At 41.1% G+C, this 15,117-nt stretch overlaps 2 protein-coding genes across 2 annotated transcripts in view; one reads left to right on the top strand and one right to left on the bottom strand.

Moving 5' to 3' along the window:
• The window catches only part of LOC138059734 (polycystin-1-like protein 2), a 128,274-nt gene that overhangs the window by 11,512 nt on the left and 101,645 nt on the right, over positions 1 to 15,117 (top strand). Inside the window, exons 6-15 of the mRNA XM_068905339.1 lie at positions 15 to 212; positions 1,051 to 1,215; positions 1,843 to 1,968; positions 3,642 to 3,890; positions 4,506 to 4,778; positions 5,062 to 5,496; positions 6,180 to 6,416; positions 6,868 to 8,322; positions 8,742 to 8,910; positions 9,852 to 13,477. Of these exons, the coding sequence (XP_068761440.1) occupies positions 15 to 212; positions 1,051 to 1,215; positions 1,843 to 1,968; positions 3,642 to 3,890; positions 4,506 to 4,778; positions 5,062 to 5,496; positions 6,180 to 6,416; positions 6,868 to 8,322; positions 8,742 to 8,910; positions 9,852 to 11,806 (5,262 nt within the window). The 3' untranslated portion in view covers positions 11,807 to 13,477. The remainder of the gene's footprint in view (positions 1 to 14; positions 213 to 1,050; positions 1,216 to 1,842; positions 1,969 to 3,641; positions 3,891 to 4,505; positions 4,779 to 5,061; positions 5,497 to 6,179; positions 6,417 to 6,867; positions 8,323 to 8,741; positions 8,911 to 9,851; positions 13,478 to 15,117) is intronic.
• Positions 12,503 to 15,117, bottom strand: part of LOC138059735 (tRNA-dihydrouridine(16/17) synthase [NAD(P)(+)]-like) — a 62,181-nt gene continuing 59,566 nt past the window's right edge. Inside the window, exon 13 of the mRNA XM_068905340.1 lies at positions 12,503 to 15,054. Coding sequence (XP_068761441.1) covers positions 14,939 to 15,054 — 116 coding nt within the window. The 3' untranslated portion in view covers positions 12,503 to 14,938. The remainder of the gene's footprint in view (positions 15,055 to 15,117) is intronic.

The raw sequence follows: 15,117 nt of genomic DNA, 5'->3' as shown, positions 1-15,117 counted from the left end.
ATTTCTTTCCTTAGGATCGGCACAAACCGCTTACATACCAATTTGCCTACAAAACGGGAGGCGGTTTGTACACAGTTGTTTCCTTCGGACATGTAGCTCAAGCCATAACAGTGCTTCCCCAAGGTCGCAAAGATGAAGGCTTTGTTATCAAATTTGACATCACAATAAAGGACAGTTTGTCTGCAGAAACTACATTCCCACTGCAAGTAATCGTAAGTGGCAGGCCTCTTTCACACATTTATTTTCTTGTTACACAAATTGCGGAAAGGTCCGGCATATGCGGCAAGCCCAATTACAAGCATGTTCATTAATATTTTGACTGTTAGAGTGCTTCTTACTGTGATTGCTTAACACTTGACTGGCAAAATTTTGAGCTTTGATTTTATATGTAAAGGTTGTTAACTTTGAGCGTAAATTTTGGACTTCACGGTCCGCCATTACTGACCGATTGGACGTCATTGACTCACTAGAATTTCAGCGTGTAAACGCAGCTTAATATATATGCAGAACACGAGTCTGCATATTAATTCAGCGACGTACAGACGTATTGCATTCTTAAACCATTGAGTCTTTGACGCCATTTTCTTCTCGATCCAGCTTCCTCAAGACTCAAAATTCAGTAACGGCGGTCCGTGAAATAGGAAAATTCTAGTGAAAATAAACAGGCGACTTCTTTAAATCAAGGCTTAAAACTTGGGTCACTTACCGTTTAGTTAACATATTTTTGAAATCTAAAGAAACATAAATTGATTTTTTTGGTCATAGTGGCACTTTTAAGATCCCTTTCTGATTTCAGCAATGCCAAACGTGGAACAGCGTACCACATATGTTTTCCTTAAGCAGAGTTTTGCTTCTTATGCAGCTCATCCACCAGTGACGTTAATTGCAAAAAATGTTTTTCAGTGCGTCATACAGCATGTGTGTGTCCCTGCGACACTCAGCTCATACGCAGTCTAATTCCGTTCCCTAGTTCTTCAAGCTTCATCCGTCAAACTGCCATGTATGTTAGTAATGAACTCACCTGTTGCTCGTCTTTTGTGTTTTTGTTAGGTTGAGCCCCCGCCTGCAGGAGAGGATCTCAGCAGTCTTGCTGTGGGTAACAACAGTAAGCTTAATCAGTTTGTGGGTGACGTGAAGAAGGCCACTCAGCTCGCAAACGCCGTCCTGCAAACTGTGCAACAGTCGGAAACAATTCCAACTGAAGACAAGATTGAAGTACGTGAACAAAGTCAACAGTAAAACATTTATTAAAACAAGAATCTGCTATCTATTAAAAATTCGGATTGTTGTTTGGAATAATATTCCGGCGGTTTTGATTGGTTTAACGCGACTGCATTATAATCAACAACACCATGCCCAACACAATGCGTATCATGAATCGTCTTGTAGTGTTTTGGAAACAAAAAAAGATTAAAAGAAAGAGAAAAAAATTGAGGACGTTGGCCAAGATTTGCTGATTTCCCCCAAAAGTCTTTCAGGGGAGGGCGACAACGTTGGCATTTTGAATTTCAAGTTTTTGTGATAAAAACGTGTGCTCCCTATGCTGCCTAAAACGCGGCAACTGACTTCTAAACATCCCAATTCCAGAAAAGGTCGTCTTCCCAATTCGATGTAATCCTTTTTTTTCTCATATTGGAAATAAATTTAGCGAAGTTTCTCGGGCATTATCCTACTTGCATTGGTAAAATACGACATGATAAAAGCTAACCAAGAGAATATGAGATCGGAGAGCGAATCCCTGTGTCTTATCAAACACGCAGTCTCTTTTATGTATTGTAACTTATCAAGTGACAGATAGAACACATCCTTTGCGATCTCATTTTCTTATTTGTTTCTTTGCAGATTAAGTCTTCTATTGTAAAAGAGGTGTCTACTATGAAAGTGGGTAATTTGCAGTCATTGACTCAAGTCACATCTGTGATTGGCCGAGCAACCCTGGAACCCGAGCAAGTGACAGTAGAAACACAGGTAGGCACGTGATAGCCATGTTATAAACACGTGCTATCTACTTTTATCCTTCATTACTTTATCATGGATCGTTTCTTTTTGGACAAAAAATCTGGTCTGAAATTTGGAAAGGAAAATATGCATTATGGGATACTGTTTTAACCTTCTTGCCAGTGCCTTCATCCACCGGCGGAGAGTTTCCGAATTTCATAGAAATTACAACACAGTGCGACTAACGGATGCCATTACCTTCGCTTCTACGGTTGCAAAATATCTTCATGAAGTCTGTAATTGCTTTCTTCGGAGAACACCCAAATAAAAACAAGCTCAGGAGCTTTCGCTGCTATCAGCATGAAGGGGTTAATTGGTGAAACACGGCTTCTTATTTTCGCTTTTAGCCTCCTGATTCTTCAAAAGGTGATTAAGGACCACTGGAAGACCATATATGACATCCCTGTTTTTTTATTTACTTTTTGGCTCGTGATCCGAACGGATAACGCGGTAAAAAGGGAAAAAGAACTGGGGAACAAAGACAAAACATCTTAGCCGGGAACAAGGGAACATAAACCATTTTATGGATCAAGAAGCTGACAACAACTTTGGAAGCAATTTAGGGCACAAGGCAACACAAGCAAATTTAAGAGAACAAGGACCCCAAATTACATCCCCCCATCAACTCTGCCGCAAATAATTGCGCGGACAAGTTTGATCATCATCATTTCTTTTTCCCTTTCCCTTTCCATGTCGCCAGCGTAACGCGTCCGAAACGCATCAGAAACTCATTCATCATGTTGGCTTCATGCCGCCTAACGATTGCTTGGGACTTGAGGCCACAATAAAAAGCATTAAAATATCTGTTCTTGGTTCCAACATCGACAATCTCTTAATCGGGCAAAAAGAAATCTAAACCGAAAATGTATCGAGCGACAAACTATAAAAAACTCAGAGAAGCCAGCGAGTCGATTTTGTAATGTTCGGCTTCTTAAGAGCGGCGCACACTCGTGTTTTCAGTGTTTTACGCATTAGAGTTGCGAAAAACGCTTCAACAACTGTCGCACGGGAAAGAAAACCAACTAGTCGGCTCGTGCATTTAAGGCGAGTTTTTGTTTTTTATATATAATGCCAATTTTGGCCCATTTTCAAACAGACAAAACAGGGGAGTTTGGCTCGTCTGGAACGTAATTAAAGTTAAGCCAAGCATGTTCGCGTGAATCACGGTTGATGATTTCTCAGCTCTGAATGATGTAAAATGAAACGTGACAGGAACAGAGACAAAAATTGTGAAATTCTCTGTCATTACAATTTACAAAAGTTGTAAACATTGGTCGCAACGAGAGGTCTGCCTCCAGTTCACAAGAGGCTTAATAAAAATGTGTTAAAAACGCAACTCACTCGTATGATAACAGACCGAATTGGACTCCACTCAGTCCTATTACCATTACAAATTTGCTAATCATAGCGAGACACCGTCCATAAAATATGTTACCCGGATCGTCAACATCAATTGCATCGTTACAGTCCCAAATCTTTGCTCTTAATATCGGGTGATGTATCAGCTCTCTCATTGGCTCGCTACCGCTGCCAAACACAGAAGACTAAATAATTCAAACACTGACTTAGACGCTGCTCCCAATACCAAACAATAGCAGGTTACGAGAGCTGCTACACTACTGTTAATATCTGTTGTCTTTCAGAGCCAGAATGTAACTAAAGATATCGAAAGGCTTTTAGATGACGTAGGAACGACTCTTTTGTCCACAATGGTTGTTGACCAGGAACCTTATCGGGTGAAAACCAGCTCATTGAGCATGATGCTTAATAGAAACAGTCCGGGCTCACTACAGAAGACCAAGGAGTTCATCCAAGACGGCGTAGGATTTAGGCTTCCGTTTACAGCCATCACTGATGTCAAAGCCAAAAACACTAAATTTGTGGACTCTGTGGTGAGCTCCTTGTATGGCAATCCCTTTCTGGATTTAAGAAAAAAGAACTGAATTTTTGCATATCAGTCAACTTGTCTTGGTGTATACAACCGGGCCGACTTGCGTCGCTAGTTTATGACTCACGCGTACAGTATTCTGCTTGGCGTTGGGAAGGAAAAGCGAAGAATCTGGACCTACCAGAAGAAGGGACGGGAAACACGTTGCCTACGCGCATGTTGATAAATTGGTGCGCTGGAGGGAGGTTGTCACCATAAAAATGTCCTTAAGTGTTAACCTGCAATTCCTTATGTTATCTGCTTCTTTTCCACTCATAGGTCTCTGTTTGAGCCTAGCTTATTTATCAAATACAGTTAAGCAAGGCAGCCTGAAGCACCTAAATACCTTTATTTAACCCGGAATAATTGCCCCAACAAGTTGTGAATCCTCTCTCTCCAACTTGTATTGAAAGCTCACTTTCAAAATATAATGTCAAGTTTTTCGCTAGATTGCTAAGCCGCTTGGACATTATTTTGTCACAAACAAAATTTTGCCTGATCAAACCTCTCGTGTGAGCACCAAATAATACACGAAATCGATTCATAAAAGCCAAATGAAAATATGTTATTTTGCCAATAGGTGACAACGAGCGCTTTCAATCCATTTACTTCGGACTCTAGTTCAGCTTTGGTCAAATCTCATGTTTTGAGGCTAGTCCTTAAAGATGATAATGGCAACATTTTAAAGGTCGAAAACAGCAAAGAAGATGTGGAGCTGAATATTAGACTAAACCCGATACAAGAGCCAAATGAACCGAAAGAACCATTCTTTGCTAAACCTAGCGAGAAAGGAAAGATGAACTACCATAAGATTGATTTGCCCTACGCTGATGGCAATGCTGTAAGACTCAGGGTGAGTAATGATTTTTTGTGTGGCCGAGAAATCACTTTAAAAACGAATTAGAGAACTGGTTTTGAATTCTGTCAGTTTCATGGTACATCATTAATAATTTCCTGGATCTGTGGACCTTTCTGGAGTTATCCTCAGCAAGGATAAGATGTTTCTGTGCGTTTTTGTTTCATTGCAAAGTGCCATCATTGGTATTTATTTGCAACCAATGTATCCTAAAATAAGAACCACTCGCCTCAACATAGTCAGTCAACTATGTTTTGACAAATTTGACTTTGCTTTTTAGATACAGCCCACAGGATCTGTTGTGTTCGATGTATTCGTGAGTTATGATCAGCGGCCAACCGTCACAAAATACGACGCGAAAAGAAAACTCCCGGATGAGGCGTGCCGCTTAATTTCTCAGGAACACTGCAACGACACAGCATACGACTTCCTCCTAGTTGATTCGGTGCTAAGAAAACCGGGATCTTACTTTATTGGGATTCTGTATGAACAGAGTCAGCAAAAACCCGGAAGACGCAAACGACGGTCTTGCTTCGGGAAGGGCCGGCAAAAGAGGTCGTGTGTGGAATTTAAGGACCCTCCACAACCAGAAAACATCACGGTGATACCGGTTTACAACCCTAAAACTGACGCTAATTATTCGATGAATGTCAAACAGGAGGAATGTTTGTTTTGGGACAGCGTAAAGGAACAGTGGTTGTCTCGTGGCTGCAAGGTAAGCTCCTTGGTTCTAGTAATGGATGGATTGGATTGGATTGGATTTAGATTTTTATATACTGCACATAGCACATGCAGTCTCCTGGTGGTTTACAATTCTTTCTCTGGGATGAGATCTGACGTCAGCCTTTAAAGGAGCCCCTGGCATCCCCTGTCAGTCCATATTTGATCTCACCCACCCAACCCACGCATAATGTCAGAGTATGAAAGATCACAACACCGGGGGGCTTCCCCTGGAGTCTCTCCCGAATGTCCTCCTCGAATGTCTGGCTGAGGGAGATTTTCAGACACAGGAAAAAGCAAGAGTCGTGAGGAAAAATAGGACTGCCCTGCTAGCCGCAAACCGTCTCTGAGTACAACAATGCTCGCTGGTAACATTGACTGTTTTTTGGTTTTCTTTCTTTTCTCTTGCCTACACAAGCATTGTAGCACAAGACACCCGAAACTGTTCCATTCTCTAGTGCTTATGCAGGCCTCATTACATCGTAAAATTAACCCGCGAGGACGCAAGCTCGCCAGCCGCCAATTTACACGAAAGGGTTAATCAGACCTTATGCAGACAAGCTCAGCCGAGGTGCATTATCGCGGTGCCGGTCTTGTTTGCATTTGTGCAATGTTGCATGCCCTCTCTAACAATGCTACTTTAAGTAGCACTAACCTAAAAAGTGGTTCTCTTTTAAGGTCGGATTGAATTCCACTTCAACCTCTCTGCAATGCCTGTGTAACCACCTGACCTCATTTGGCGGAGGAGTCCTGGTTATGCCCAATAAGCTTGATTTCGATGTGGTCTTTACGGAACTAACGCGGATTCATGAGACAGGAAATGTTGCTGTTCTCTGCACGATTATTGCTGCACTGTTGGTGTATTTCCTGGTTTGTATATTTGCAAGAAAAGCTGATAAAAAAGATCGGGCCCAGGTGAGAATAAGTTTGGCTTTGTTTCGAATTGTAGGGAGCGTTATCACTCACGTGACCAGCAGCCATATTGGATTACTGAAACAAAAGAAAGTATTTGCATACAGTTAGAGTTCAATTCCTTGAGAATTAGTTTTGCACACCATCATGGTCGCCATTTCTTTGTTTTGGAACACCAACATGGCCGCCGTGACGTCATGTGAAAACGCTTTATGTATTTTGTTGAGGAGTTTTGTCAATTGTCAAGCCCTCCATACTTTCTACACGTCCTCCCGAGAGCTAAGATGAATACACATTACAACAGTCCTACCTGAAATATGCTACGACAACAAAAGACTACATGCCCAGAGGGCAAACATGCGTCACATACCTTTTGGAGAATATTTACATTCTATGTCACTTACAGTTTAGACTACATTACAGTAAAGTATTTTTTTTTATTTCGTGTATACAGACTGGCCTCCCTGTGCACCTGAACTCTTCAATTGAAGAAGGCTTTCAGTACGAACTAACCATTGTTACTGGAGTTTGGAAGAATTCTGGGACGGATGCTAACGTTGCCATGGTCATTCATGGAAGCGAGGCAGACAGCCAATGCATATTATTAAACAGGAACATGATCGAGTCAAGAAGAGTCCTGGCACGAGGGAACGAAGACCTGTTCGTGATTCATTTGCCAGTTTCTTTGGGTGAAATTCAATTTGTTCATATTTGGCACGACAACTCAGGAAGACACCCCTCTTGGTTTTTCAGCCACATGTTAATAAAAGATGTCCAAACGGGAAGAACTTTCACCTTCCACGGCAACACGTGGTTTGCCTTGGAAAAAGGAGATGGCAAAATCGACAGACTTTTAACTCCGATCTCCCTTGAGGAGGAAAAATCTTTCAAGTATTCGTTAAACTCGCGAAGCTCTTCGAGTTTCACCGAAGGCCACATGTGGTTGTCTGTAGTTACCAAGCCCCCGAAGAGTAAATTCACGCGCGTTCAAAGGACCACTTGTTGTTTGTGCTTGCTGATGTCCGCCATGTTGGTCAATGCGTTGTTTTATCGGACTGACGACGTAGCTGACCCTACAATACAGATTGGTCCTTTAAAGTTCAGCTGGAGACAGGTTGTGGTAGGATTGGAGAGCGCATTGATAGTAACTCCGGTGAACTTGTTGATAGTGGCCATTTTCAAAAACAGCGCTGAAAATCGTTCTAATAAAATAACGCCATCCGCTCTGAAGAACAAATCTGCATCGGTTCATAGCAGGATTCAGGCTTTTTCATGTTGGGGTGAAGCAAAGGAAAGAGAGCGAGAAAAAGAGGAAACCGAAAGTAATTTGTCCGATCATGCAACGCTTTCAGGAAGAACATTACAAAGAATCAGAGCCTTACCTAAACAAGACTTTCTCTTTCCTTATTATTTTATATACATCGCTTGGTTTCTGAGTTTTGTCACTGTAATTTCATCTGCGACGTTTACGTTTTTCTTCAGCTTACAATGGGGTAAGGATATTTCCAACGAATGGCTTTCGTCAATGCTCGTATCGTTTACGGAAGACTTGTTTGTTATACAGCCAGTTAAAATAGTCATCATTGTGCTTATAACTGCATATTTCTTTGGTTCTAAATCTGATGTGAAAGAAAGAGGTGATCAAGTCAAATCTGAGCATGCGTCATCTACTAATGCGACGACGGATTCGGCTTTACCAAGCATCGAAATAAAGACTCTTCCTGAAGACGAGATTGAATTAGCGAGGGAGTACCGATTGAAGGAGGCAAAAATGGTTTCGTTTGCCAAAGAATTGTTCCTTTATATGCTGTTTTTAACCTTATTGACGGTTGTGTGCTATGGCAACCGAAGCTATCATGGATATTTAATCACAAGGAACCTCGAGGATACATTCAATGAATTTCCTCGGGTGAGTTAGTATTCAGTTACGTAAACGAAAACACTTATGGGCAACTGATACATTTCAGTTGCAATCCAGCTGAGCCAACGGCCGGTGAACATACTGTACCACTTCAAAGGCGCTGTTAAACTGAGCAGTTTTTCGTGCTTACAACTAATACTTGTGTCGCAACTCCGTTAAGAGACAAGTTGTTCGAGATATGTGAGTAACACTTTGGAAAAGCTGAAGTCGGTCCGGGACAAGTTGAAAAAACCGTCACAGAACGTAGATTCGAGTTTATTTTGTATGTAATAAATTCGTGATTTCGCTCACTACAAGGTTACCTTATCGTCCGCCCAGGCCCTGACATAGATTTCACACTCGGCCGCGATCGTAAGAGCATGCCTGGAAACAAAGCTTCACCTTTAATTCTTGATTTTATTGTGTAGGCTAAAGATCCCCGATTTTATTGGAAATGGCTTAAAGGTCAGTTTGTGGACGGGATTTACGCTAACGAGTGGTACAACGGGAAGAATGCCACCAAACAAGAGTACATCAATAACAAGAACTCCATTCTGCTGGGAATGCCCCGACTCAGACAACTAAGGGTCAAGAAAGGTAGGAAATTTTCTCGAAGTTTGTTAATTTTTTTGACCCACCCTCACTTTAAAGGGGCTAGGTCACGCTATTTTAGGTAATTTTGTTTAATTTTGTTAATTATGAGCTCTAAACGTCAAATTGGCAGAGCAAGAGTCTTTCATTTGCAAAATCACAGCCACATAACAACTGAGAATAATTTTCCAGCTTTGTAAATGACAGTTTGATATAGACGGATATAAATTTGAAAAAAGGTAGGCCGACGTTTTTCAAATTTACCCAAATTCAATCCATTTCAATCCTCTCCAATTTTGTCCATTTATGTCCCTTCTTGGCTTCCCTGTGTTTTGCTACAGTTTTTCTATAGTTTTGAACAGTTATTTTGATATTTTAGTTAATTCTATGACCATTCGATCAGTGCTGAAATTGCCTAAAATTGCGTGACCTAGCCCCTTTAAGAACGCACACAGTGAAAAGGCTATCCATCATACGGCCCGTACGGCCCCGCGCGCGCTTTATTGTAGACTATTGGGAAAATTCCCGTACGAGGGCCGTACGCATTAGCGCGATCAGGGCCGGAAAATGCCGTACGGCCCTACTAGGAACACGTACTGCCTGCAGGGGATTTCGTTGCTTTTAAACATCCAAGTTATTCACAGCCAGAAAAGCAAATGCAAGCAACATTAAGATAAATTTTCTGTCCAAATTTTTGTTTATTTTGTCCTAACCTCATCGTATGAGTGCTCATAAATAGTGTAAAGAGCCCATATGATAAAATGCTTATTGACTGAGTTAAGGCCGGGCCGGACAGGAAATTATTTGGCCCTCGGTTATGGTGCACTGACCTCGCTGCGCTTGGTCCGTATTCCATGACCCCGGGCCAAATATTTTCCTGTCCGGCCCGACCTAAACTCAGTCAGTAAGATTTAATAGACTTGCAAAACTCTTTCTCTCTGTTTTAGATTCGTGCACTGTTCCAGAGTTGGCCCGAGATTCAGTTAAACATTGCAACGATTACTATAGTTTAGGTGAGGAAGACAAAACCCGGTATCACTTACCAGGATGGAAGCCTTTCGAAGGCTCCAAAGATTGGGCCAACTTCTCTGGCCTCTGCCCAGCCCCGTGGAATTATGTGCTTCAGGATCAACTGCACAATTCACCAAGTTGGGGATTCTTTGACGTTTACAGTGGAGGGGGCTTTGTTGCTGATCTAGGATACAATAGATCCACAGCTGCCAAGGTGATTGATAATTTGCATGAATACAGTTGGATAGATCGACAAACTCGAGCTGTTGTGCTGGAATTCGTTATCTACAATCCAAATACGGGTTATTTAAGCATCTCTACTTTCTACTACGAAATTCTACCATTTGGTTATGGTCATCCCTTTGTCATTATCGACACGTTTCCACTGACGAGCACGCAAACTGGATTTTACCAATTTTACTTGATTTGCCAGCTTTTGTTCATCATATTGGCTCTTTTGTTTGTGATTCGTGAGGTGTACAACATCTACAAAATGAGATGCAGCTATTTTAGAGACGCCTGGAATTGGGTGGAACTCCTGCAGATATCGTTTTCATTTTTGGTTGTGGTGTTCTTCGTTATCAAGTCAAAACTCGTTCTAAAAAGCGCTTTAAAAGTTAGAGAAAACCCCTTTGTTCCAGTCAGCTTTAGAGACGCTGTTGTTTGGAACTACGCGGAGAATCTGGTGCTGGCAATTGCTGTTTTCATTGTAACTATAAAGTTACTACGTATGATTCGTTTTAATCCCCACATAAGTATTCTGATGTCATCATTTCGCGAATCCAGAGGATTACTGCTATCGTACTCTGTTATTTTCATCATCATTTTTATGGCTTATGCTCAATTTGCAGTCATAATGCTAGGTACCAGTATCTATGATTATTCCTCGTTTCCAAATGCCCTGATTTCAGAATTATTGTTGAGCCTTGGAGAAGAAATGGGTTTGACCAACCTGTTGCGAGTCAACCGAGTCTTAGGTCCATTGTTCGGATTCTCTTTCGTCCTTCTTAACGCTTTCATCTTCGTCAACTTTTTCGTTGCAATATTGAATGATTCACACGCAGAAGTGAAACACAACACGGACAAGCAGTCAAAGGAATTCGAAATGGCGGATTTTATTCTAGATAGACTAAAAGAATTTTTGGGTTTCGGCAAAACTCAACACGACGAAAGTTCAAGTGAATCTGAAGAGAACAGAGTAGAAAAAGAAAATAAGGAAATGCACAACACGTCTTTCTCAACAATAGCATTTCAATCACACAGACTTCGCCGAAGGGCAAGGAATTTTCAGTTGCGAAATGCCAAAAAGTTGCGGGAAACTACAAGAAACGAAAAGAAAGAACGTAGAGATCAATTAAAACAGGAAAAGGCCGAAAGCAACACAGCTGATGAATCAACTGTTGAGGGAAATAAACGACACTTGAAATCTACTGTGGAAGTAATCAACGCTTTAGATCGCTTACATCGAACATGTGCTCTTAAAGAAATAGATTCATTGACGAGTAAAGTCGCTCGAGACGATGAAAGAGAAGATATCGAAATTTTGTCGTTAATACGACTTCTAAGAAGCAATCGCTTTGAAGAAGAAAAGGAAGAAAAAGAAGATATAGAAGATGTAACATCCGAAACAGAAGCCGCATTGAATGATAATGAACTAGTTTCATACATAACTTCGCCAAACACGTCACCCGCTTTAAGCACAAGAGCAAGCGCTAATAGTTTGAGAAAACCTGTATTCATGGAAGGCTTGAACGATGAAACAGTGAGGCTTCTTAAAGGACTGACCGCTAGCCGTCAGTTACCGGAACACTTGACAGGAAAACAAGTCTTAGAGAATCTCCGCGCAGAACTGCGAAAGAAAAGCAACATAATTCGTCCGAAATGGCGGTAATATTCCTTCGCTTCATTTCTATGGTGCCTGGTGAAAACATGGACGAAACTTAAAAAGGCTTGGGTTCATCTAAACTATACAGGTTGCCCAATCATTATGAAATACCCAAAGTAACATTTGGTAACAGTTATCGTTGGTTTTCACCCGCGTGATCAACAGCCATGTTTGTCAACAAAAACAAAGGAAAACACTTGCATTTCCCAGAGAATTGGGTCGGGACACAAACATGGCCGCCGTTCTTTGTTCAGAGTCATAAAACATGGCGGCCGTCACGTCATGTGAAAACCGAGAATACGTGTAAGGTTTGTTTTGGCTAGTGACGCAAGCATGCGCACAAGCAGTATTTGCGTAATGATTGGTTCCTTTTGTCTAAACAAGAGACACAAAGAAACAACCGGTTGCTTGAGTCGCTACTGAAAACTGCAATTCTCGGGTTTCACATGACGTCACAGCCGCCATGTTGGTGTCCCCAAACAAAGAAACGGCGGCCATGTTGGTGTCCCGACCCAATCCTCCGGGAATTGAACTCTATTGTTATGCAAACGTTCTCTTGTGTTTTCGTTGAAAAACATGGCTGTTGATCACGTGAGTGAAACCCAAGAATAAGCGACAAAAGTAGTTGAGGCAACTGGGAAGACCGTAGTCAGGAAAAAATCACCTTAACGTTACATTTTCCACTGCCCCCACCCTCTCCTCTCCAAATGCTTAGAGTTTATTAAAATTTACTAAAAAGTTTGTTAGATACGAGATTGGTTACAGCGAGTCCCATCTCGTATCGAACGCGCGCCGATAGAATAATTAAGGAGTTTAAGATCTACGACGCGACGGTAACGAAAACGTCATTTAAAATTGTAAGGTCAGGTTTATTAATCTTTTTCGTCATTATGTCGGCTTGTCTAACTTCTAAAAACTAGTGTAACTTTCCATGAACTGAATTAGAAGGTGCGGTGGTGAATCTACGACAGAAAATTCAAATTGGCTGCCTTTTGTTCACGTTCTCCGTAAAAGTGGAGAATTGGTCATTTCACGTCGTAGATTTGCCGAAAACGTGAAAGAAATAAATAAAAATGAAAAATGCACGTGCATAGCGTGCAAAGCTATTGTTTTTGCTCATTAAATATGCAGAATTTGTGACGTTTTCGCTGCCGTCGCGTCGTAACAACGCCGGCTACAACGACGACCAACCGATAGAGTGAGAATATTGTTGGTTAAAAAAATGAAAAATAATCATGCTGCACCGGAACATATTTCAGTGAATTTCTTTGCCATAATCCACAAAACAACGTGAAAAAAAATTTTAGGTTTTGACGACAACGCGAGCATACAGCAACGAATTGTTCATTTTCTACCTTTACTTTTAAAATAGATTTAGCTTCGCGTTCACGGCAGACGCCGAACGTGAAGCTGAAGTTTGCGTTTTGCCAAAGATCAAAGAAACTGGTTTGAGTTAAGCTCCTTTTTTTTGCCTGTTATATAGAAATGTCGCGCAACTTCTAACAAGAGAGAGAAAAGTTATAGTAAAGAGAATTTTCATGTATTTATGACAAGCAACAGCTTACCGTTTCACGCTTCCTGTTTGATGGACACGCGATGCTAAATCTCTCTAATGCGCATGCTCTGTACAACGTGAACATGATATGGTATAATCGCGAGATACTTCGACAGCTCTAGGTTACATTTTGGAGTGACGTTTTCGTTGATTATAGGGACTTTAAGCAAATCGCTACGGCTGGCGCTAATACGGCTGCCGGAAGTAAATTTCTCCCAAAATGAAACACTGCGCATGTACGTCGGTTGCATCCAGCCGTGGTGTGAAATCTGACTACGTGAGTCGCGATGTTTTGCCGTAGTAGCTACTACGTCGGGTTTATTTCGCTTCTCTGGCCCTTTTCAACGGACATCTCGGCATTTTAAGAATTCTGTTGGATACTATATCCTTTAAAGTCAATTTAAGTCAAGGATTGTGTCAAGGTTGCCTCTCATAAGCTTGTAAATCCGTATTATAAACTTACGATAAGTTTTGGCAAAGGTGTTGGAATGGCGAAGTGAGTTCAGCACGCGGTTGTTTCTCTTCGGTTAAGTTTGCTTTGAGGATTTAGCGAAGATGTTTTATATCTGGATACTATACGATGCTATTTTGCTTCTTTGAGTATAGATACATGTGTCTTTTTCACTCGATATTCTTTGAGATATTTGTCTCTGAAATTGTATATTTCATCCATCAAATTGTTGTTATTGTACAAGGTGTATAGCATTTGCTTTTGCTCAGAAATAATCTGTTCGTCCTAGCATGGCGAACAACGGCCATCGTCCTTTCAGCGAAGCCATTTGAAGGTAAGAAACTAAGTAAAAGAGATTTTAAACACCTTTAGCCCATGTTTCCTTGTATTTTGCTTTGCTAAACTTAAAATTTAGCAGACCACCGAGACGTAGTCTCCCCAGACCTTTTCAGTCACGGCAGCCGTAGTAGCACCATCCGTAGTGATTTGCTTAAACTCCCTTATCCTTTGTAGAATACAGAGCTTCTAATGATGAGAGGTTTTGAGAAACATTTTAGAATAAAAAATAGCGATATAAAAACATGACGTTTCGGCGACGACATGTCACAATTATCAAATGCAATTTATAACAAGATAGTGAACGTTATATATAAAATAGTAAGTGACAAATTACATTGGAATAAACGAGGCGGGAAAAAACAAAAGAATGGGAAAAAATTTTAAATAAACAACATACGGCAAAGGACACTTATTAGAACACTATCAGGTTGAAACATAAAAGAAACAGTTGGAAGTGTTTTTAACAGAGATCAATATCGTTGAAATACAATAAAATTGGTCAAACACAAACTTGATTGTCAAGCAGTATGACAATGCTCGCTCAAAGAAGTCTTCCGTTTAAAAAGCTCAGGACAAAACAGCATAATATGGATCAGAATTGCCGTGGTTAGCGTGTAAAATAACGATGGCCACAGGACTTTAGGAGGTACAAGCTCTTGGTAATGGTCCATCTGCCATAGCGCATGCGTGACTGTCTAATTGCAACGTTCACCCCTATATTCACCAACTTCCGACTCTGGGAGTTGTTGGTATCTCTGCGATGCTCTTCCAGTAGATTATTTTCTTGCCAGCGTCAGCTTACAAGTGTTTCTGTTGACTTTAATTCCTTCATGTCCTTTCCAGCGCAGAAATTTAAATCTTTACAGTCAACATCGTTTCCTCGCAAACGCGACGTTTTGATTCGGTGTCCTAAAAAACAACGTACGGTAAACGGATTTTTATCGCTCTTTCTTTCGTTATTCTCGAACACTG

The sequence above is a fragment of the Montipora capricornis genome, chromosome 8 (genome assembly GCF_036669925.1).
Source record: "Montipora capricornis isolate CH-2021 chromosome 8, ASM3666992v2, whole genome shotgun sequence".
Taxonomy (NCBI): Eukaryota; Metazoa; Cnidaria; class Anthozoa; order Scleractinia; family Acroporidae; genus Montipora; species Montipora capricornis.
This window is presented reverse-complemented; position numbering and strand designations above follow the sequence as displayed.